At 42.8% G+C, this 24,764-nt stretch overlaps 1 protein-coding gene across 4 annotated transcripts in view; it reads right to left on the bottom strand.

Annotated features, from left to right (window-relative positions):
• The window catches only part of PCMT1 (protein-L-isoaspartate (D-aspartate) O-methyltransferase), a 56,998-nt gene that overhangs the window by 4,858 nt on the left and 27,376 nt on the right, over positions 1 to 24,764 (bottom strand). For 2 of the 4 annotated variants that reach the window (XM_075924424.2, XM_075924426.2), the window contains exons 4-7: positions 17,796 to 17,900; positions 9,358 to 9,478; positions 5,846 to 5,931; positions 1,641 to 1,810 (exon numbers count right to left, since the gene is read on the bottom strand). In XM_075924424.2, the coding sequence (XP_075780539.1) occupies positions 1,641 to 1,810; positions 5,846 to 5,931; positions 9,358 to 9,478; positions 17,796 to 17,900 (482 nt within the window). Of the gene's footprint in view, positions 1 to 1,579; positions 1,811 to 5,845; positions 5,932 to 9,357; positions 9,479 to 17,795; positions 17,901 to 24,764 lie in introns of all 4 variants that reach the window. The other 2 variants (XR_012902720.2, XM_075924425.2) reach the window with 2 other exon arrangements.

Genomic DNA, 24,764 nt, shown 5'->3' with positions numbered 1-24,764 from the left:
ACTCCTCATTGTGAATTTTGAATAGGATTTCTTAAAAATCTCAGTTAATGCAAAAACAAGAAATATATTAAATAAAACACAAAGTCAAATCTGCTATATAAACATTTAGTGCTTATGACTTATTATCCCCTTCTAAATCTGCTCTTCATATTAATGTAACTATTACTAATAACTGAAGTCTTCTGAAGATAAAACAAAAGGGAGATCCTAATTTAAATAGATGGTAATTTAAAATTACAATCAGCCAAATTTTAAATTCCAACACTGGGAGCTGTCAAAAAAGGAAGCTTCCAAATTACAGGACAAAAGCAGGAAATCCATCAGTACAGTGCAAACAGAGCACTGGGTACTTGCTATGACAAGGAATTAATGTTAAATTAGCTTTAGAAGCTATTTGCTAGATAGTAACTCATTAAACTCACTCTACAGTGCTTTACTGTAAGTGGCAACTATGGAATAATCAGTCAAAAATTGAAGTAGGCTTCAATAAATAAACTGTATTCAGATTAAACTAATTGCTTTATTATTATTGACATTTCTATAAAGTAAATGCTAGATGTCAAAGCACTCAGTACATGCTATAGATAACTGATAGTAACGAGAAAAAATATTTATCGAACAATTAATGTCAAAACTTGCAACCTATTTGGAAAGCTCAGTGTGCACGTGTGTACTTCAGTTAATGAAGCTAATGTGTTCACAAATATATTCACAAATATTTCTACTCAGGAGGCAAAAGGGGACTTTTAGCTTATTCATTTGCATACTAATGCCTGGTATGATCCCCCACCCCCACCCCAAGTGACAGTTGTGTTGTATCTTTTCTGGATTAGGGAGCCAATAAAATTAATTCCACTACTCCTAAAAGTGACTTATTTAGAACTGATGGACACTTGCAGCTTGCTGTATCAGAAAATACAATATGCCCAAATGACATGACAAACTTTAGCAAGGCATGAATAAGACAGGATCTTTTGAACATTTATAAAACCACCATCTGTCTTATGTTTGGGAAAGAAAGGGCATATAGTCTCTTCACTATTATTTTTAGGGCCAGGAAGTTAAGTATAATTTAGAAGACTAGCTATACCAACTCAATAAGGATCCTGAATGACTTTCCTTAATCATCAAGTCTTCAATAAATGTACTGTAATTGATACATTTTCTTTTTCCCCCATTACCTATTACAAGTAGATCTACTTGATAAAAACATAGCAGCTCTATGAAGATCAGTGCAAACTCATATTTCATCTCAAGTATCCTTTTATATTTTATCTTTGCTATCTGTGTAAATATAGCAAAAACAGCTACATTAGATGAGATGTTTAAATTCAGGAACTACTGCGTTCAAAACAATGGAGATAACACTTCAGCACCAAAACAAAACCTCAAGAAGCCATGAGTTCAAATGAAAAAGCACAACCCATGCAATATTTTATCTGCCTTTAACTTTACTCAAAAAAATTGGCAGAACCTCCTCATAATGATGTAACTATACAGAGAAGGTCACTTTCAATGGTATGGAAGAGCAGAAAGCAGTGACAGTAGCAAAGGCAGCCCATCTGCTTAAAATCCACACCTTTCACCTTGTATGCGTGTATGTGTGGAAGAAGAAAGTGGAACAGAAAAATCACTTCCACCTGGACCATTGCTTCTCTTTATCTGTTAAAGGCACGTATATCACTCCCATCAGAGGCTTCATTTTGACACTGCCATCTTCTAGTTTATCATATTGTTCCAGCATCTGGTTTCCACCTGCTGGGCCGACTGGTAATATCAATCTTCCACCAGGTTTTAATTGGTCTATGAGCTAGAATGCAACATACAAAAATAATTAGAATATATATGTATGAAGTCCACTTCGGAGAATTTGAACTTCATTCACTGCACAAAAGTAAACAGTTCTACAATATTTTATCATTGCTAAAACTGCATAAAAATACTATTTCAACTGTTATAAGATATTGGCCTGTTACAAAGCCAAAATCTATTTTTCTAATTTAAGTGTATTTGACCTGTTGGTACAGCCACTGGTATTTAGAGAATTTATTATAAGTGTCTGAAATGTAATAACTCATGATCATTTATCTAAGCTGTAAATAGAATAGTCACTTGTTAGCAGTGATATAAAAAATAGTTTAAAAACATAACTATGTAACTGCTAAAAATCCTAATGGTTACAGTTACACGCGATGCGGGCTCTTAAGTATAAAGTTTAAAATAGAGCCCTCAGGGAAGCTGCATAAGGGGGCCGGGCAGGCCTGCCTTGGACAGGGGCTGCTCCAATTGGCCAGTCAGAGCAGCCCCTGCCTGCAATGGACTCTGTAGGACTGAAGCAGCCCCCTTGCCTGGGGTGGGCAAGGAGCTTCTCCAGCCTCCTATCGGTTAACAGGAACCACTAAGCCTCATCTGTTAAGGCTTACTGGTTAACCAGTTAACCATTTTCATCCCAAATAGTTACATAATAATGGCCATACTGTGTTAGATCATAGGTCCATCTAATCCAGCCCAGTATCCTGTCTTCTCACAGTGGCCAATGCCAGGTGCCCCAGCAGGAACGAACAGAACACGTAATCATCAAGTGATCCCTCCCTTATCACTCACTCCCAGCCTCTGACAGAGGCTAAGGACACCATTCCTACCCATCCTCACTAAGAAGCATTGATGGACCGATCATGAATGTATCTAGTTCTTTTTTGAACCCTGTTGGAAGTCCTGGTCTTTACATCCTCTGGCAAGGAGTTCCACAGGTTGACTGTGCATTGTGTGAAGAAATACTTTCTTTTGTTTGTTTTAAACCTACTACCTCTATTTAATTTGCTGACTCCCTAGTTTGTATGTTATGGGAACAAGCAAATAAGTTTTCCTTATTCACTTTCCCCAAACCAGTCATGATTTAGTAGCTATGTTTTTGTAATTCTGGTTTCTCCATAAGAGCAGAAATTTTACCTGAACATGGTTACAATTGACTTTAGTGTAGACATGGTCTTAGTCTGCTACAGATTACCATTAGAGAGCTTACTGCACTGCAGCACAGCTGTACCAAAGCAGCTGTGCAACTGTAAGATCTCCCATATAGCAATTTTATGCTAATGGGTCAGTGCTCTCTCATTAATATAAATTAAATCACCCCCAACAAGGAGCAATAGCTATGTGGTGGGACAGCATCTCCCACCAACATAGTGCTTTTCCACACTGGTATGTCTGTCAGTTGTAACTTCTGTTACTCTGGTTTTTTTCCACATCCCAAGCTCAATTTCTGTCGAGTCAGAACAAGGTACAGTCTAAGACTATGCACGTACTACAAAAGTTGATATAATTTAGGTCACTCAGGGATGTGATTAAGCTTCCCCCTTATGATATGCAAGTTATGCCAACCTAAGCACTGGTACGGATAGCACTATGTCATCAGGAAAGACCCTTCTGCCAACACAACTACTGCTGCTCACAGGCACTGCATCAATATCACTGAAGGTCTATAATCTAGCAACAGCCTACCAATATAGGGCTGCTGATCTCCTTGAACATCGTGATCATTTGATCTTGACTTGAAAAGCTATTTAGGGACCAAAATCTTTAAATAAAACATTATGTTAGAGAAGGATAGTCTCACTATTTAACTACAGGCAGTCCCCGAATTACGCGGATCCGACTTATGTCGGACCCGCAGTTACGAACGGGGTTTTTCTCGCCCTGGAGGATGGGAGCGGCGGGACGCCCAGGTGCGCCGCAGTCCCACCGCCCGCGTCCTCTGGGGCGAGAAAAGCTGCTCTGCGTCTCCCTGGTCTGCTGACCCCCGCCCCCCCAGCAGACCAGGGAGACGCTGAGCAAAGCCGCGGAGCACGCGGGCAGAGGGACAGCCCAGACGCGGCGCGGCTGTCCCGCTGCCGGCGTCCTCCGAGGCTTTGCTCCCCGTCTCCCTGGTCTGCTGGAGAGGAGCAAAGCCTCAGAGGACGCCGGCAGCGGGACAGCCGCGGTGCGTCTGGGCTGTCCCGCTGCCCGCGTGCTCCGTGGCTTTACTCAGCGTCTCCCTGGTCTACTGGAGACCAGGGAGATGCGGAGCAAAGCCGCGGAGGACCCGGGCGGCGGGACCGCGGTGCGTCTCGGTCCGCCGCCCGCGTCTCCCTGGTCCACTGGGGGGGGGGGAGGACGCAGCTAGTGTGCCCCCCCTCCCCCAGCAGACCAGGCTTTTCTCCCGACGCCTGTGGTAGAGTAGCTGGGGCGCTGCCGGTTGGTCCCGCAGCGCCGCTCTGGGCACTACTGGACCAACCCGGCAGCACCCCAGCTGCTCTGCCTCGGGCTTCCTGTAGTCAGCCGCTGGTCAGTTTCAGCAGCGGCTGAATCTGGACGCCAGTTCCGACTTACATACAGATTCAACTTAAGAACAAACCTACAGTCCCTATCTTGTATGTAACCCGGGGACTGCCTGTACTTGGCAAGTCTTGCCTTTTCCCATAAAAAGCCACCTCTTTCAATGCTGAGGGAATGTGTTATGGTCACTAATGAAACATCTAACCAAAGATACAATTTATCTGATGGTAGGTAAGAAAGGGAATTGCCTGGAGTAGGAATAACTTTTCCTAGGTTTTCAGTCTCTTTTATGAGGAAAACAGGTTTCTAGCAGAAACGGCAATAGGGATCAAGTGTCTAAGTTACATTGTGACATTATGGAAAGAAAAGGTTTTTTACAAAGTTGAAAGGAAGCATTTTACTAACCTGTTAAGACTATGTATTTTTTGTTATAGTTTCACTGTTGAGTAAGGTTAAAAAAAATTAAGATTTTTACCTGCCAACACCTATTGCTTTCCATTGCAAAAGTAACTGGTGACAGCTAATCACCCCACAACATCCTAAAATGCAGTCACAGTTCCACAACATCATTTACTGAAGTTTACAGGGATTTTCAATTATAATTTACCATGCCACTACCTTTCTGAAGGTCACATTAGATCAGTGTTTAACTGTGCCACATCTCACCACTCTCTTGGAGGAAAGGGAGAAAAAGAAGTTTCCCTTTCAGAACCCTAATTCCCACCATTTATACTTGCTTAAGTCTGTGCATTGTCCACCATCATTTCTTGCAAGAACTAATGAGACTTGTTTTTAAGATAATAAATTTTACTCAGTCACTCTCTTTTACCAACAATGGCAAAAGCACATTACTCTGCATAACACTTCCAATCCTTTCCAACCCAAGAAGCAAGGAATGAGGAAAGTATTTATACTTTATTTACTAACAGTTGATAAAAAACAAGGGATTCTATTAGTTTATTTAGCCAAAGAGTTCCAAACAAAAACAACAACAACAAAACAATATGTGTAAACCATTGTTAAATATTCTTATTTAGGGAAAAAGTGTAACATCAGGCAACAATTTCATACGGACTGGAAGTCTAATGAAAGGTTGTTTTTTTTTAAAAGAGTCTGTGCCTATGGATATCCCAACTGTATACAGTAAAACCTGTGTTATCCAGCACGCTTGAGGGTTAGGGCGTTCCAGTTATCTGAGGGTACCATCAATCTAGGAAAAACCAATGGACAGTAATAGTAAAACTCAGGTTTTTAATATTGGTAGTTTTGTAGTGTGAGGCAATTGGTCTCACATTTCTATATTGAGTTAAAGATGATTAATGCTTCTTAAATAAAAATTGTTAAGCCAATCATGGTAAACCACACCAGGCCTGTGCACCTGAAGATGTGACAGTGTTGTGGCGGAGGGAAATGCCAGTTAAAGTTTTCTGTTTTACAGAAAGCCGGATAACAAAGATTTCATTGTAAAACTGCCAGCATTTTAATTACGAAGCTAACTAATCAATGACACACTCAAAAACATAAAAAGGCTTACTGCTTGGGGCACAACTGGTGCTGCAGCTCCTACATGAATAGCATCATAGGGAGCTTCTTCTGGATAGCCCATTCTTCCATCTCCCACTGCAAGAAAGAAAAACCTTTTAACTCTTACTAGGGATGTGCAACAGCTGGTTAACATTTTTCAACTTATACTAAGCTTCAAATAAGCGGCTAACTTCCATTTTAACTGAACTGTGATAAGAATATGTGACAAGTCACTTTAATATGAAGCATTTAACTGTAGTTACACATGTAGTAAGCAGGGATGTAAAATTCTGTTTAATCAGTTAACCGGTTACACGTTATGTTTAGTCAGTTAACTGTTTAAAATGGGGTAAGCTGGGTAGGAGCAGTTCCTCCCCTCACCCTGTCATAGGCAGAGGCCTGCCAATGGACTAGAGCAGACCTTCCCTGCTGCGCTGGAGCTGGCCTCTTCTGGCTAGGATGGAGTTCCTTGCCCACACTCACCTGTGGCAGTTCCCATTTACAGCAGGAGCCCCTCCAGCTGGGCAGGGGGATGCTCCAGCCACCGCTGGTTAACCATAACCAGTTAACCATTCACATCCCTAATAGTAACTTCAATCAATGAAGAAAATATACATAACAGTAACTGAAGAACTGTTTTTAAACACCTGAAACCATGAGAGGTTAATTTTAAGAAAGTAATCCATTTGCTCAAGGAAGTTAACTGGTTGTGATACAATACAAAATAAGCAGCATTCAGGCTACAGAGAATATGATACAAGTTTTTTATTTTCTACTATTTTTGTGTACCATCATTTTATTAATCATGTTTCTCCTTCTATTCAAAAGGAATGACATTTTCCTTAGGAACAACTAATGTTTCAAATATGGATATTTGGATTTGCAACTGGTATTTTAAATACAGTTTTTTATTTAAGCAGCAAAATAGAACATCTATAAATGTTACTTCCCCAAAAAAATTTAGAAACATTTGGACTTTTGCAGTCAACATCTACAAGTATTCAATATGAGTACAGAAATTAACCAGGATTTGCCTGACTCCCTAATTCAATGGGAAACACAAGTTCCTGTCTGTGCTCAGTCTCTGGGCTGGAGCACCTGAAAACTCTGCAGAAGAAATGTGCTCGGTTTGCTTGGAGGAAAAGAAAATGACCCTCATGTCACTTAGCAACTTCTATCAGGCAATCTAGACCTCTGATAATGCGAAGCCTCCTAGAAGAATATTAAAGGTTTTTGAAGGATGAAACATGCCTTTCAACTACAAACATTTTACAGAAAAAAATATTACCCTCACACCAACCTCCACTTCACCCAGGCTCCTACTTGAATATTCAATTTAGGTTAGCTATTTGGGGTCTTGTCTATACTAAAGACTTCAACTGCTATAAGTAACTACATCATCTCTACACTAGCTGTTCCGTTTTAGGTACATGAAAGTAGAAATTCTGCCTTGTTTCTACACTAAAACTATATGCAGTTGTGATGCTCCCTGGGTGCCTATCCTGTGATTCACAGCACAGACCTTAAGAGATTTCAAAAAGGCCTTCTGAAAGTCCTGTGGAAATTGTGGTGAGTCAAGGTCAAATTCAAAATGTGAGAATCTTAAAAGTCCCCTGGCAATACTGGCATCATTTCTAAGTCTTTCTGTAGCCAAGTTAAACACTTAGCTCTTGTTCCTTGCTCAGCAAGAAGCATTTCTTTTGGAGCTTTTGATGAGCATTCATGAGGTACCTAAGGTAGTTGTGAAGAAGAGTGCAAGATAGTCCACAAGTCCTAACTATCCAGTTTTCTGAGCTCATGACAATGTAACCAAATGTCATCTTTTCTACTGTATCCATGACCTTCTCAGGGTCCTGACTCCCACCCAAAGAGATTCCAAAATTCGAGTGTTTGATACACTATTTCCTGACCTGGCACTTTTTTTAGTTCATCCAGTTCACAGAATCACTGTTTCCCCATATCCCTAACAATCTAACTGTCAAGACTTGCTGTACTTGTTCTATCTGTAACAAAATGGACTAATGGACTAGCTAGTTGGCAAAAGCCAAAATAGTGGGGCCAGATTATCATGCAATGGGCACATTTTCTACCGTGAGTTATTACTGTCGTCTTGGGGTTCATTATAGGCCATCAGTACTTTTACTGTCTCATGGCACTATCCATCACAGCCAGCCATTTGATCACTAATTATGCACTTACATATGACAGTTCCGATGGCCTTATATTTTAAGAGATGGCCCCTAGATCCTGCCAATGGCTTTGGCATACCTAGCAGCACATTAGTAGGATAGTTGCCTTACGATATATTCTGGTGACAGAACAAAAGTGCAGAAACAAAAGATACTGGATGCTGTGAAAACACACAGCTGAGCTGCACCAGGTAGTATACTGCTATACTCAGTTGTAAGAGTTTCAGGGACCACGACACCTGTGCAATGGAGTGCAGAAAACAGACCAGATAAGCCGCCTACACAGCAACTAATGCACTGTATGATAGTAATGGGAAAACTATTTGCACTCTGAAGGCTATTACAAAAATGATATCTGTGCACTCTGGCATTGACCAGATTAAGATGGTGAAGGTTAACACCACAACGAACCTTGGTCAAAGAATATCTAAATGAAGTGGTAGTGCACCATGGGAAGTACTTGTACATGGAAGCAACGTGTATTCATAGGCACGCGGTCACAGGGCAACCATATTGTGATGAGCACATAATTTCTCTAGTTTAGAAAAGATCTGGAATATCCACACTTTTTGGAGAAGAGAAACAAAAGTCAGAATTTTTGGAGAGCACCTCAACCATTGGAACCAAGTATAAGACGGAATAGTTTGCTAGCAAAATTTTATAATTATTATTATTATTTTCACAGAAGCACCTAGTGATCCAGCACCAAACCACTTAAAATACACCAACAAATTGCATTTTAGTTTAGTAATTATTATGACGGAGCATTCTTCCCTCACCAACACTGATTTAATTATACTGCCTTGGTTTCCATTTATACTACCAAAATATAGACACTGGTAGTACATTTTAAGAACTAGGTAAGCTGATTAATTCAATTAGTGCACTTTACTATTTTAGTAATTTTCACTTTTGCAACTTCATGCCAGTAAGACTTTCAACTATTAATGTACACGCACAGAGTGCCGATACTATAAAGCTCTAATTTTGTAACCAAGTTCATTCTCACAAATATAAGAAAGCTGTCAATGCAGGTCTGATTTTAAAAAGCATTAACATTTTAATTAATTCTTGTTCAGTTATGTTTTACTACATACACTATTATGTCAGAGAAGTGCATTCAGTCTTTTTTTAAAATGCTAGAAAATAAAGGTCATAAAAAGGGAAGGGAGAGATTTTCAAAGGCCTAAAGGGTGAATCAGATCTTCAGCTGTTGTTGGGTACCTAATTCTTTGTATCTTTGAAAATCCTCCTCAAAGAAACGAAACCAATTAGGTTTCCAAATTGAGGTCATTTGCAGTCAGCTTTTAATATCAAAGTCGTTGATACTCACCAATTAGTTTCACTCTTCCTGAAGACAGCAATGTAGGATCATCCTTTTTGACATTATTTATCGAGTCATCTACTAACTCTTTGATATGATCAATTCCTACAACTTGTCCTTGGGGACCGACCTGGAAAAAAATTACATAGTTGAATAGTTTGCTAGATTTTTTTTTTTTAAATGTCACTATTTCCATTTTCTAAGCTAGTTTGTTTCAAATAAGTTTACTAAGCTAGTAAAGCAATATATTACCCCAGCGGTTCCCAAGAGCTGGTCTGTGGACCGGCAGCAGGCTGTTAACCCCCTGCCTGACAGGCTGCAGCACACTGCCACGCCACGCCCCCAGCTGCTAATGAGACCCGTCCACTGGGTTCCCCGTAAGCTGCTGCCTTCACACGCACAAAAAATTCTCTGACTGCCCTCTTCCCCATTCTGCAGCAGTGTGAGTGGCACAGCAGGCAGCCAAGGCTGCAGTGAGGCTGTGCCTACTGTCCCTACTGAGTTAGCCTCACCATCACCCAGGTTCCAGCTTTGGCAGCTGCTACACAGCCCAGCTGGATGGCCACGTGACCGGCAGCGGAGCCGCTATGCAGCCCAGCTGGCGGGGCCACATGATGGGTAGTTGAGGCGCTCAGCCAGGGCCAAGTACCATGTGGAGGGCAGCTGTCCCAGAGAGCCTATTCTCCTTCCCCCTGCGCTGGCACTGTCAGGCAGTTCCCTCCTCCCTCCCCACTCATTGGGAACCTCCCCCTGGCCTTCAGATGCTCCCTGCCAGCATGCACATGAAGGAACCTGCCGCCGCCCAGCTGAGCTGAGCCCTGGGAGTTTAATCCTTCTTGGGGGCTTCTCATGCATAGAAAGCCAGGGAAATCAGGGTTCCAGGAATCCAAAAAGCAAGTCACTTCCTTGATTTTGACATGCACTATACATTTACTTTTCTTATCCCAACATGTGCATTTTATATATTTGAAGAGCTCCTTATTATATTGGCATTACAATTCAAGAATTCATCATCTTTATTCCTCTGATAAAGTCCACGACAACCCCAGCCCTGTTAGCCAAGGATCCACAAAGCTGTCACTCATTTATGCATGCCACAGTTTCATTTTTTCCCTGGCTGAATGCTGCTGACATGAGGGTTAAAAGCCTACTGCCCCATCCTGCGCTGTCATTAATGTTTTATGAAAAGAAAGCATTGTCCATATTTTTAGTGATGTTTTGTAATTCTTGAATACTACTTTGGGGGGGAAGAATAATACTTTTAAAAAACTGTTACAAGATATATATTGTTAGTGTACAGATGCAAGGTAGAACAACACAACTCCTTAAAATGAGTTACCACAATAAATATGCAAATAAATTACCATGGTGAATCTGAAAAAGTTTCAGTGCCTGTCTGCCAAATATTTTTCAATGAGTTTGCCAGTCCACAGTATGAAACAGTTTGGGAACCATTGTATTATCCCAATCCTAATACAGCTAATAAGGATGTTAAATATCAAGTAATTGACTAGTCAACAAGCACTTCCACATTCCGGCTTTGAAATGAACACGAGCCTCCACTGACATTTCAAAGGAGGAATGAGGAACTCCACGCGCAGCCCAGGGCCAGCTGGAAGTCCCACTGGCTCTGGGCTGCACGCGGTGTGCCAGCTTTGAAATGTACACGAGTCCCCAGTGGGGGCTCTTGTGCATTTCAAAGTAGAAGCTGACCACAGGCTCCATGCTGCACTGCCGCTTTGAAATACCATATGGAGCCTGGGATCAGCTCCATGCATTGATTGCCAGGTTTGGGAGGTATCAGGTTGCACACATGCAGAATAATGAGTGCACTATTATAATGTTGAAATTCAGCACTGGAGGAACATGCTTGAGAGGGTGATCTCAATTACCCTCTTATTATTCTTTGCATGGAAGACTTTTCAGGATTTAATAGATAAGTTAATGGAACAATGATAATTTCCTCAGTTCAGTAGAGCTCCTTGGGAAATACAATGTCATGTGTGATCACCTACGTTGAGTAATTTGTAAAAAAGCTATGGCCCATTATTGCAGTGATAATTCAAAATGAACTGATTGACCTTATGCAAGGAAGGTACTTGGTAAAATATTGATGTGACTTAGCAAAGCCAAGTACTACTCCGTAATAATGGAGTGCACTCCGGACATTAATTACAAGGAGGAAAAGTCATTTACAGTAAGATTTGCTGGCAATGAGAATGCCTGTATCCAAGTAAACAAATACTGTTTCCAATTTATGCATCCAATTTTCAGGATTAACTATCGGGTGGAAGATCTTCATGGACAATGTACAATGTTACAAATCTGACTAAAGCCACTAGGTCAGGGGTGGCCAACCCATTAAATGAAACAGCAGTGGAAAAAAATGCGAAGAGCCAAAGGTCCATCTACCCCAGTAGCCCGTCTGCCGACAGTGGCCAGCGCCAGGTGCCCCAGAGGGGGTGGACCAAAGACAATGATCAAGCGATTTGTCTCATGCCATCCATCTCCAGCCTCTGACAGAGGCCAGGGACACCATTCCTACCCCCTGGCTAATAGCCTTTTATGGACTTAACCTCCATGAATGTATCTAGCTTCTCTTTAAACTCTGTTAGAGTTCTAGCCTTCACAGCCTCCTCTAGCAGGGAGTTCCACAGGTTGACTATGCACTGTGTGAAGAACTTTAGTTTATTAGTTTTAAACCTGCTACCCATTAATTTCATTTGGTGTCAATCTAGTCCTTATATTATGGGAACTAATGAATAACTTTTCTTTATTCACTCTCTCTACACCACTCATGATTTTATATATCTCTATCAGATCCCCCCTTAGTCTCCTCTTTTCCAAACTGAAAAGTCCCAGTCGCTTTAGCCTCTCCTCATATGGGTCCTGTTCCAAACCCCTGATCATTTTAGTTGCCCTTTTCTGAACCCTTTCCAAGGCCAAAATATCTTTTTTGGGGTTAGGAGACCACATCTGTACACAGTATTCAAGATGTGAGCATACCATAGTTTTATACAGGGGCAGTAAGATATTCTGTCTCTTATTTTCTATCCCTTTCTTAATAATTCCTAACATTCTATTTGCCTTTTTGACCACTGCAGCACACTGTGTGGAAGTTTTCAGAGAACTATCCACGATAACTCCAAGATCTCTTTCCCGATTTGTCATAGCCAAATTAGCCCCCATCATATTATATGTATAGTTGGGGTTATTTTTTCCAACATGCATTACACTTATCCACATTAAACTTCATTTGCCATTTTGTTGCCCAGTCACTCAGTTTTGTGAGATCTTTTTGAAGTTCTTCACTGTCTGCTTCTGTCTTGACTACCTTGAACAGTTTAGTATCATCCACAAACTTTACTACCTCACTGTTTGCCCCTTTCTCTAGATCATTTATGAATAAGTTGAATAGGACTGGTCCTAGGACTGACCTTTAGGGGACATCACTAGTTACCCCTCTCCATTCTGAAAATTTACCATTTATTTCTACCCTTTGTTTCCTGTCTTTTAACCAGTTCTCAATCCATGAAAGGACCTTTCCTCTTATCCCATGACAATGTAATTTACACAAGAGCCTTTGGTGAGGGACTTTGTCAAAGGCTTTCTGAAAATCTAAGTATACTAGGGTATGTCTACACTACAAAGTTAGTTCGAACTAAGTTTCATAGGCGCTACACTAGCGCTGTTAGTTCGAATTAAATTCGAACTAACGGAGCGCTTAGTTCGAACTAGGTAATCCTCATTCCACGAGGATTAAGCCTAGTTCGAACTTACTAGTTCGAATTAAGGGCTGTGTAGACCCTTAATTCGAACTAGTGGGAAGCTAGCCCTCCCCAGGTTTCCCTGGTGGCCACTCTGGCCAACACCAGGGAAACTCTATTGCCCGCCTCCCAGCCCCGGATCCCTTAAAGGGGCACGGGCTGGCTACGGTGCCCGTGCCAGGTGCAAGCCTGCCAGCACCCAGCCAGCAGACCCTGCACCTGGCACGGATCGAGCCACCCACCCGATGCCCCCCAGCCCTCCCCCTGTTCCCGGGACCAGGCTGGCAGCTCCCGGGAGCTTGCCCGGGACCTCAAGAGACGGGCACCCGCCTGGGCTAGTGCGGACATCGTGGACCTCGTCCCCATCTCCGCACTAGGCACAGGAAAGTGGCCGTCTAGGGCAGGAGAGCTTCCAGCCTGGACACCCAGGAGCAGGAGTGCATGAAAATCAGAGTGGTCCAGTGAGACCCCTGAGCCCTGAGCTTAGAATGGCCGTACTGGGTCAGACCAAAGGTCCATCTAGCCCAGTAGCCTGTCTGCCGACAGCGGCCAACCCTAGGGACCCTGGAGGGGATGGACCGAAGACAATGACCAAGCCATTTGTCTCGTGCCATCCCTCTCCAGCCTTCCACAAACCTTGGGCAGGGACACCACTCCTACCCCCTGGCTAACAGCACTCCATGGACCCAACCTCCATGACTTGATCTCACTTCCCTTTAAACTCTGTTCTAGTTCTAGCCTTCACAGCCTCCTGCAGCAAGGAGTTCCACAGGTTGACTCTTTGCTTTGTGAAGAACAACTTTCTCTTACTAGTTTGAAGCCTGCTACCCATTCCTTTTCTTTGGTGTCCTCTAGTCCTTCTTTATGGGAACTAATGAAGAACTTTTCTGTATGCACCCTCTCCACCCAACTCCTGCTTTTAGAGACCTCTATCCTGTCACCCCTCTGTCTCCTCTTTTCTAAGCTGAAAAGTCCCAGTCTCTTTAGCCTCTCTTCATATGGGACCTGTTCCCAACCCCATATCATTTTAGTTGCCCTCCCCTCTCCCACCTCCTTTTCCCCCAGTTTTGTTCAATAAAGACAGATTCCATTTTTGAACACAATTGTCCTTTATTTTGTACATCAAGAAAAGGGGCTAGGGAAGGGTAAGTGGAAGGAGGTGAGGGAGGAATGGGGCACGAGCCCCCGATGGGGAGGACTGGGCTGGCTCTGCGGGCTTTTGGGGTGGAAGCTCTCCTGCAGCCGCCCCCCGATTGCTCCCTCTCCCCAGATGGCAGCCTGCGGCAAGTGCAGTCGGGCTGATGGTCGAGTGCTGTGATGTGCCCAGTGTGGGTACTCTGGGCACTCCAAGCCAGGACTGCTTTGCAAGCGGGGCACCCCTGAGAACTGTCTGTCCGGGGTGGGGGTCGGGACCCTTTAAGCACAGCCCTCGGCTAGCCTGAGACAGCATCTCCACGCTCTAAGTCCTCCTCTGATGCCCTGCTGGCACTGCTTCCGGCCATCCTTAAGCCTGGTTCAGGGTCCACTTAATGTGGACATGCTAGTTCGAATTAGCAAAACGCTAATTCGAACTAGTTTTTTAGTCTGGATCCGTTAGTTCGAATTAGCTTAGTTCGAATTAACTAATTCGAACTAAGTTAGTTCGAATTAACGTTGTAGTGTAGACGTACCCCTATATCCACTGGTTCCCCCTTGTCCACGTGTTTGTTAACCCCTTTAAAGAACTCTAATAGATTAGTAAGATATGATTTCCCTTTACAGAAACCATGTTGACTTTTGTCCAACAAATTACGTTCTTCTACGTGCCTCAAAATTTTATTCTTCACTATTGTTTCGACTCATTTTCCCGGTACTGACGTTAGACTTAACAGTCTGTAATTGCCGGGACCACCTCTAGAGCCCTTTTAAAATATTGGTGTCACATTAGCTATCCTCCAGTCAGTAGGTACAAAAGCCGATTTAAGGGATAGATTACAAAACACAGTTAACAGTTCTGCAGTTTCCCATTTGAGTTCTTTTAGAACCCTTGGGTGAATGCCATCCGGTCCTGGTGATTTGTTCACGTTAAGTTTTTCTATTTGTTCCAAAACCTCCTCTAATGACACTTCAATCCAGGACAGTTCCTCAGATTCATTTCCCACAAAGGACAGTGCAGGTTTGGGAATCTCCCCAACATCCTCAGCCATGAAGACTGATGCAAAGAAATCATTTAGCTTCTCCGCAATGGCTTTATCATCCTTGATTGCTCCTTTTGTATCTCGATTGTCTAGGGGACCCACAGGCTTTTTAGCAGGCTTCCTGCTTCTAACGTACTTAAACATTTTGCTATTGTTTTTTGAGTTTTTGGCTAGCTGTTCCTCAAAATCTTTTTTTGCTTTTTTTATTATAGTTTTACACTTAATTTGACAGTGTTTATGTTCCTTTCTATTTATCTCACTGGGATTAGACTTCCATTTCTTGAAAGATGCCCTTTTGTCCCTCACTGCTTCTTTTACATGGTGGTTAAGCCACGGTGACTCTCTTTTAGATCTCTTACTATGTTTTTTAATTTGGGGTATACATTTAAGTTGGGGTATACATCTAATTTGGGGTGTACATTTAACTTTTCTAAAGAAAAGTTAGATAAATAAAGCACCATACTTTTTTGTATGACCTTTGTAAGCTCCCAGCAGACAGGGAAACACTCTTGAACAACTGGATGGACCATCACTGGACACTGACACCTGGGGAATATTTGCCCATCAAAGATAAAGACCTCTATATCAAATTGGACAACACCACCCATACCATTTTGCCACACAGGAAACACTCTCCACTCGAAGATCCCCCAATTCATTCATGATGCAGACCTGAAGGACACTTTTCCTAATGTGTGGATAGCTTTAAAGATTCTGCTCACGCTTCCAGCCATAGTGACCAGTGAGTGCAGCTTTTCGAAGTTCTAGATCATTAAAAACATCATTTATACAAACTGTGCAAAGATATGGGCTACAGCTGCAATAAAAGTAAGGTATCTAACATTTTAACAGCTGGAGGGAGGGTGTCGAAAACACTCCTTACCTCGGGTAGCATTTGCTCTAGGTCTGACCCTACCCAGCAGGATCCAAATGTAGAGGGGATCTAGGTGTGTGGTGAGAGCATTCTGCATTGGGCAATCTGTATACAAACAGCTCAGCAGAGATTCCAGGTGCACATAGTTGGGGCTCAGTGGGGATGGCGGGGGATGGAGCTTAACAGGGAGGTCTGGGTGGCTCGGTGGAGGGATTCAGGTGCAGCTGAGAGGGGCTCAGTGGGGGCTGTACGTAGGGGATTTGTGGTGGGCCTATTGTATGGGGATGGAGGAAGTACGGGTATAAGGGGAACGATCTTAGCATAGGGTCTAGGGAGGGAGTCTGGATGAATGGGGGTTTGGCAGAAGGAGGGGACAGCTCCCCTTAGGATCCCCTATGGCTGAGAAGCACTGGGAGAAGGGAGAGCAAAACTGGAGGAAGTTTCTGGGAGTGAGTCTGATTTGACCCTGACCGCTCTATGCAGGGGAGGTACACTCAGACCTAACCTGGACTAACTGTTGAGACTAAGGATGTTAAGTATCAACCAACTGACTAATCGAATAGTCAATGCATTTTGCATCAACTATTCGCCTCTGCCTTTGAAGTGTAGCAACAGCCTTAGGGGTCAGCTGGGGACTCCCTGCTGACCCTGGGCTCCGTGAGGCACTGTCACTTTGAAATGCCACGTGCAGCCTGGGGACACCCCAGCTGGCCCAGGGCTGCACGCAGAATTTCAAAGTGGCAGCACCATGTGGAGTCCAGGGTCTGGCCCCAAGCTTCAAGCAGCGCTGTCACTTTGAAGTACCCTCTCCTTCCCCCCCCACCACGCTGCCTCTATGTGACAGAGGCAGCAAGGAGAGGAGGAAGCAACTAATCGGCTAGTCCTTCACATCCCTAGTTGAGACTGGTGCAGGGTAGGGACCATTGGCCAGCATGGGGCTGGAGATATTTAGGTGTGGAAGGATGGGGCTTGGGAAGAAGGGTCTGAGTGGTATGGGATTCCAGATGCAGTGAGAGAGACTCAGTGGTGGGGTAAGGTAGAAAAGATGGGCAGTTTTGTGGGCAGCAGTGTGAAGCTTGGCAGCAGTCCAGATGCATAGGGGTTTGATGGATGGGACATCCGCAACACAATTCCCTCCCCAGTGATTTACATCTCCACCAGCTGCTCTGGACACCCAAACAATGCACCTATGCTTCTGAGGAGGGGCATGGAATGCTCTTATGGTTTCTCTTTGCTTCCCACTCAGAAAGTCTGTACATGCACAGTGGCCAGAATTCCCCCAGGAGTAATAAATCCTCATGCTTCAGAATGAGGAAACTGCTGACTGAGGTTACGAAGAAACTTCTCTTTAACTTTTTCCCGAGTTGTCCATTATGAGATTTACTGCACCTTTTTCTGAAATATTTGGTGTTAGCCATTATCAGAACAGAATATTAATCTAGATGTTCAGCTGTCTGACATGGTAGGTAAATTTCAATAGTTCTTAGAAAAACTAATCCAGTTTACTATAAGATAAGGATGCTAGAAATTTAGAGATTATACATTCATGTTGCTATTTTTTCTTTTAAATTTAACCAGAAAAACATTGAAAAGTTTCTTCTCGTTCAAGTGGTAAAACAGGTTGCTCACCATTCGTGAAAAACAAGCTGTAAGAATACCACTTCCAGATCCTACATCAAGGGCTTTGGCTCCTTCATGTAACTGTTCGTATAGTAGTTCTAGAGCATATGCATGCTGGGGAAAAAAAGAGAAAGAGCACATACAGTTTTAAAACTTCATTTTAACCAGTACATAGTCACCTTTTCAGAGATTTCAGGTAATACAGGAAAAAAATCAATGTTACTACAGGAAACCAACAGAGTTCTTCTGTACCACAGCAAGATAATTATTTTCATGCTTTTCCATGCAACTTTAACACGTTGTTCTCAACTATTTCCTCTAATAGCCATTTCAGTATCTTTAGGTCTGTCGCACATGGTCATTTTTAAAATGAAGTAATTGGTAAAGAATCTACACTGCATCCAAGATCCTTTGAAACACTCCATGAAAGATGTAGCCAATTGAGAATTCTGCAACATCCAAAGGAGTAGTGCTGGCACAGGATATGGTTTAAGTACTATGTTCCAGCTATCCTCAGCTTGCAGTCTCTTGGAAACTATTTGACAATTGGAATACAAAAAAGCATCCCATAGGTTGCTCTAACCTATATAGCACCAACACAAAGCTAGCATGAGGAAGCCACGAAGAGCTCCCTGATGGCTGCCTCCCAACTAACGCCCCACCTTGTATCAACCAAGGCCTCATATGGCAAAGAATCTGGGACCAAACAAAAAAAAAAAAAAATCAATCATCTTTGGAAAATTCATCATGAACATTACCCTACAATTTGGTTTTAAGTTCATAATTAAAAGGTTCATATAATGACCCATTTATGAGCTGAGTTTTCTGCTGCATCCACAGCTCAGGTACAGCAGAGAAGGAGCTTGCAGGAAGCCAAATGCTGCTCCCCGAATTTGTTCAGATTAGCTCTAATTAAATCTGTAGGGTGCAGCTTTATATATATATATATGGCATAATGTTCCTAATGTTAACAGCAGCAAACTGGAGAAAGTGGAGCCTTGTTCTGCCACCCTTCTTCCCCTTTATACTAAGTAGCTCAGCCCAGTGGAAGAAGGCAGAAGCACAGCAGGCGGAGAAGACAGCATAGCCAGCTTGTCCTGTATTATACTAACCCGAGTCTCACACAGGGCAATTCTCCAATCAGTTTCAGTTCACTTTGTACCTGAACTGAGCGGCCACTAGACTCTGGGGCACATGAAGTTCCATTAAGCCATATTTTTAAGTTGGCCACATGCAATTCAATCAAATACAAGAAAAAAAATCTGAAATCTACCAATTTTTTAAAATTAAGCCAAAAAGTAATCACAACCTGAAAAGCTCCAGAAGAGACTATGATTCTACTGAAGCAATCATTAACACGACCAAGATGTCCTGCATTTAGGTACTTATACTACAATTGGTATAGAATAGGCCTTCAATATCGTAAGAATTTTATTCAAGATTACATCATCATGGAGTGTAAAAACCTTATTGCTGAAGTATTATCATCACAATTACAAAACAACAGATATTTAGAATTTCAGATTTCTCCAGATACCGATAATTTTTATATTTATAGTAGCATGTTCTCAGTTTAAATTATGGTCTGAATGCATCAGAAAAATGGTGGAATAGTCCCCATGCATAAGTTTCTTTCAAAATTAATCAGTTTTTTTTCACAGGCCAATTTTCTGTTTGGGGCACTAAGGGCAAGCTCTGCTGCTTCCTCCATGTTTGTAAAAAGCCTTCTTAAAGAATAACTACAGTGGTTTTTGCCCTCATGCAGAAGGTTTTTGGGAGACTACAGATTTACCCCCTGAGAGTTGAGATTCCATGTACAGGACAGGAGGATCCGCTGTTTCTTAGTCCTTTCCCTTCTCTACTCCATTATAGAAATACTGATAGTGAACAAATACTCCTCCTCATTCCCCGCCTAAATTTCTGGACGATAATATGTAACACAACTCTGAATTTAGTCTTAGCAATTGCTGCATCTCACCTAGACTATCAGACTCCCAGGAAAATTATGCAACTAGTTTTAGAGGTTGGTTAAATAGCAAAGTTAGTTTTCTTCAATGAAAAAAACAGTCTAAATAGTAAACTGATGACCCAAAACAAAAGCAGCATTTATTTAAAAGGTAGAACAAAAAATGGGAAATTAAGGAACATGGTGGGGGGGGGGGGGAATCAAGTGCTCTGTTATTCTATACCTGTAAGTAGCTTCATGATTCTGTTGACTTTGTATCAGGAATCAACAGCAATACAGCTTAGAGTACAGGTTGCTAAAACCTACACTCCTTTCCCAAAGGGCTGAAGTTCCTTACTTACTTAGAACAGAAATCCAGGATTTAGGTGTGTGGACTAGACATGTAAGAATTTAACCATTTAACCAATAAGCATCAGCTTATCAGTTTCCATTGCAGTTAAACTCTTGTGCCCTGCAGTCACATGCCAGCTCGCAGCTGCTAGTCCCACTCTTGGGGTTGAGCTCTGGGACTAAGCATGAGCTGGAACTGAGCTGGGCTGCCTGCCCGCCTGGCTCCTAAAACTCTTTAAATGCAGAGCTGCAGTGGAGGTAGGAGCCACACTGCTGGCCAGCCTGGTAAAAAATTTACTGGCAGGGAAGGAGGAAATGCATATAGCCCATAGCATTAACCTATAAGCTTTGCTTATCGGTTAATTGATTAATCAACTACACTATTACATTCCTAGCTCCCAGCCCAGTTCCCACAGAACCGGCTCACGCTGTGGGCTCTGATACTGCAGATTTCGCAGCATGGGGCAGCAGCTGGCTCCCTAGGAGCAGGACTGACAGACAGTGCACAGCAAGAGCCAGCTGATAAGTCGGCTCCTAGCTCTGCTCCTGGGCAGCTGGCTGCATTGCGGGCTCTGCAGTATAAGCCTTCCACTGAAGAGCTCAGAGGGGGTACCCCTGCAGTATCCTTCCCTCTCTAGACCCACCCAGCCAAAAACGGTTAACCATGTAACCACTAGGATTTTTAGCAGTTACACGATTACTTTTTAAAAGTCCTTTTTGCGTCCCTAGTGTGGACAAAGAAAGAATGTACCAGAGTACTACCATCCTTGATGGATATAACTTGATTTTCTACTATTGATTGCCCTAATAGAATCATTCTTCTTAGAGCAAATCTAACTCTTCGTTGGGAAATAGCCTATTTAAGGTTGCAAAACTTTCACATTAATGAATTTTCCTTTTTCTATCACCTTTGAGAAGAGCCTTCATTTTTTAGAACAAAATCCGAACAATCTATTGACTTAGACAAGAACAAAGTATTTTAATCACAACTTAATATTACAACACTGGAAATGGCTGAAGCTTATAATTGCAACTCAAATATTTGAGTAGCAACTTTGGTAAGTTTGGAAAAAAGTTAGTTTAATAAATTTTATCAATGAATGTGTAACTGATAAAAAACCTGTATACAAAGCACATTATATTGGGTTTTTTCACCCAACACAGGTCTTCAGTTTCACTAACCTAAAAGGAATAGGCTACATAAACTATTTATGCATATTTTTCTTTCTAACTTGCTTATGTGATGGACTAGAGTAATAATATGCACTCAGTGAATTTACACTGATCACTAAGGGCAATTACTGATACAGGTTGGACCTCCCTGGTCCAGGATCCTCAGGACCTGACTGATCCCCAAATGAGGGATTTTTCTGGACCAGGGGAGGTCAACTCCAGCCACTCTGCTGATGGACTCTAGGGTCCATCAGCAGACCCCACCAGGTGGCCCCCTTATCAGCTCCACTGCTGGCTGATTTGGCTCCACTCCTCTCCCAGGGCTTCACTGCCCCACAGCTGTTGGGGCTTCACATCTCTGGGGCCTCCAGATCTCCACTCCTGAGAGGAGGGGGAAAGTGTTCTGGGGCCACTGGAGAGCTGCTGTTCCAGGGCTGACAGGGCCACTGGAGCTCCCCCACCCTGGGGCGTCCAGGACTTCACTGCTCTGGGGCTGCCAGAACTCAGTGACTCCTGGGCTGCGGGGGATCCACTGACCCAGGGTTGCCAAGTCCGTCAGTATTCCACTGCCCCGGGCCTGCTGGGATTGAGGGCCGCTGGAGCACCGCTGCTCACAAGTTGCTTGAGTTCTGCAGTTCCAGGGCTGCCGGGGTTCTACAATCCCGGGGCTGCCATAGCTCTGCTGCCCTTTGCTGCTACTCTGTGGGCAGCCCTGAGACACAGGGCTTCTGGCTCTACCTGTCTCTGGGCTTCCTGGTCCAACATCATCTGTGGTCCTATTGGAATATTGCCAGAGAGTGTCCCAGACCACAGAGGTTCAACCTGTACTGATTTACTGTAATGCAGGCTAGCTTAATGTTCCACTAAGAATTCAGAAATACCTGATACACATCTTAAATAACGGTAATCAATATAGTTATAGTAGATTCTTATTCTGAACTCTACTTACTGTTCTATTTAAAGAATCTTGTATACCCTCTGTGCGTGTGACATGTGTAATCAGTGGTAAGTTTAGTAGTGTGAGAAACACATATCTACATTAAGATTCTATAACAACTACTATTGTTGTCATTTCTCTGAAAGCCATGTTAACTTGTTTAAGATATAAAAAGCCAATCTTTCAAAATGGATAGTTTAATTTAGTCCCTATCCTTTTGAATTCTAAAAAATAATTTTATGACAAGACAAATTCAAAATGATTTGGACAAACTGGAGAAATGGTCTAAGGTAAATAGCATGAAGTTTAATAAGGACAAATACAAAGTACTCTACTTAGGAAGGAACTATCAGTTTCATACATACAGAATTGGTCTTGACTATCTAGGAAGGAATACTGCAGAAAGGGATCTAGGGGTCATAGTGAAACTGTTACAAAAAAACCAAACATGATTCTGGGATGCATTAACAGGAGTGTTGTGAGCAAGACACAAGTCGTCATTCTTCCACTCTACTCTGTGCTGATTAGGCCTCAATTGGAGTACTGTGTCCAGTTCTGGGCACCACATTTCAAGAAAGATTTGGAGAAGGGCCAGAGAAGAGCAACAAGAATCATTAAAGGTCTAGAGAACATGAGGTAGGAGAGAAGACTTAAAGAACTGGGCTTGTTTAGTTTAGAAAAGAGAAGACTGAGAGGCAACATGATAGAAGTTTTCAAGAACCTAAGAGTGCTACAAGGAGCAGGGAGAAAAATTGTTCTCCTTAGTCTGAGGATAAGACAACAAGCAATGGGCTTAAACTGCAGCAAGGGAAGTTTAGGTTGGACATTAGGGAAAACCTCCTGTCAGGATAGTTAAACACTGAAATAAATTGCTTAGGGAGGTTGTGGAATCTCCATCTCTGGAGATATTTAAGAGCAGGTTAGATAAACTTCTATCAGGGATAGTCTTGGTCCTTGGTCCTGCCATGAGAGCAGGGGATTGGAATGATGACCTCTCAAGGTCCCTTTCAGTTCTAGTGTTCTATGAAATAGAGCATAAGCTATAAAAATGTTGCCCTTCTTTCCCACAAACTCTGATTCTCAAAATACTAAAAGGGCAAAATATGACCAATTAATTCTTAATTTCAAATACATGAAAACACTGATATGGAAATAGTTTAGTATCTGTGATATTTCAGTGCACTGAAATATCTCCCAATGTTCACTTATTAAGCCTCATCCATGAACTGTCTGGGTCTCATTTAGCAGAGAGCTCATCTCTCAATATAATTTCATTCTTAATATTGAATTTCAAAAAGGGGAACTACACATAAATGAGGAAGCTAGTTAAACAGAAATTAAAAGGTTCAGTGGCAAAAGTAAAATCTCTGCAATTTGCATAGAAACTATTAAAAAAGACCATAATAGAGGCCCAACTTAAATGAATACCCCAAATTAAAAAACACAGTAAGAGAATCAAAAAAGTGCCACCGTGGCTTGGCTTAACCAGGTAAAAGAAGTAGTGACAGATAAAAAGATACATCGGAAGTTATTCAAATCCTAGTAAGGAAAATAGAAAGGATCGTAAACTTTGTCAAATTAAGTGTAAATATATCATTAGAAAAGCCAAAAAGGAGTTTGAAGAACAAAAACTCAAGAAGTAATGACAAAATGTTTTTTCAGTAGATCAGAAGCAAGAAGCCGGCTAAACAACCAATGGAGCCCTTGGATGATAGAGATGCGAAAGGAGAACTCAAAGATGATAAAGTCATAGTGGAGAAGCTAAATGAATTCTTTGCTTCAGTCTTCACGGCTGAGGATATTGGGGAGATTCCCAAACCTGAGCCATTCTTTTTAGATGACAAATCTGAGGAACTGTGCCAGACTGAGGTGTCATTAGAGGAGGTTGTGGAACAAACTGATAAACTGAACAGTAACAAGTCACCAGTACCAGATGGCATTCATCCAAGAGTTCTGAAAGAACTCAAATGGGAAATTGCAGAACTTTTAACTGTGGTTTGTAACCTATCCTTTAAATCAGCTTCCTTATCTAATTATTGGAAGATAGCTAACATGACACCAATATTTAAAACGAGCTCTCCAGGTGATCCTGGAAATTACAGACTGATAAATCTAACGTCAGTACCAGGCAAATTAGTTGAAACTACAGGCAGTCCCCGAGTTACGCGGATCCGACTTATGCCATAGTTACCATCGGGGTTTTTCTCGCCCCGGAGGACGGGAGCGGCGGGACGCCCAGATGCACCGCGGTCCCGCCACCCGCGTCCTCCGGGGCGAGAAGTAAAACCCCCCCAGCAGACCAGGAAGACGTGGAGCAAAGCCGCGGAGCACGTGGGCAGCGGGATAGCCCAAACGCGCCGCGGCTGTCCCGCTGCCGGCGTCCTCCAAGGCTTTGCTCCCCGTCTCCCTGGTCTGCTGGTCTCCAGCAGACCAGGCAGATGGGGAGCAAAGCCGCGGAGGACCCGGGCGGCGGGACCGCGGTGCGTCTCTGTCCGCCGCCCGCGTCTCCCTGGTCTGCTGGGGGGGGGGGGGGGGGAGCCGCAGCTAGTGCGCCCCCCCCCGCCCCTCCAGC

The sequence above is a fragment of the Pelodiscus sinensis genome, chromosome 3 (genome assembly GCF_052426305.1).
Source record: "Pelodiscus sinensis isolate ZL-2025 chromosome 3, ASM5242630v1, whole genome shotgun sequence".
Taxonomy (NCBI): domain Eukaryota; kingdom Metazoa; phylum Chordata; order Testudines; family Trionychidae; genus Pelodiscus; species Pelodiscus sinensis.
Note: the sequence above shows the minus strand (reverse complement) of the source record. Positions and strands in the feature narration are given on the sequence as shown.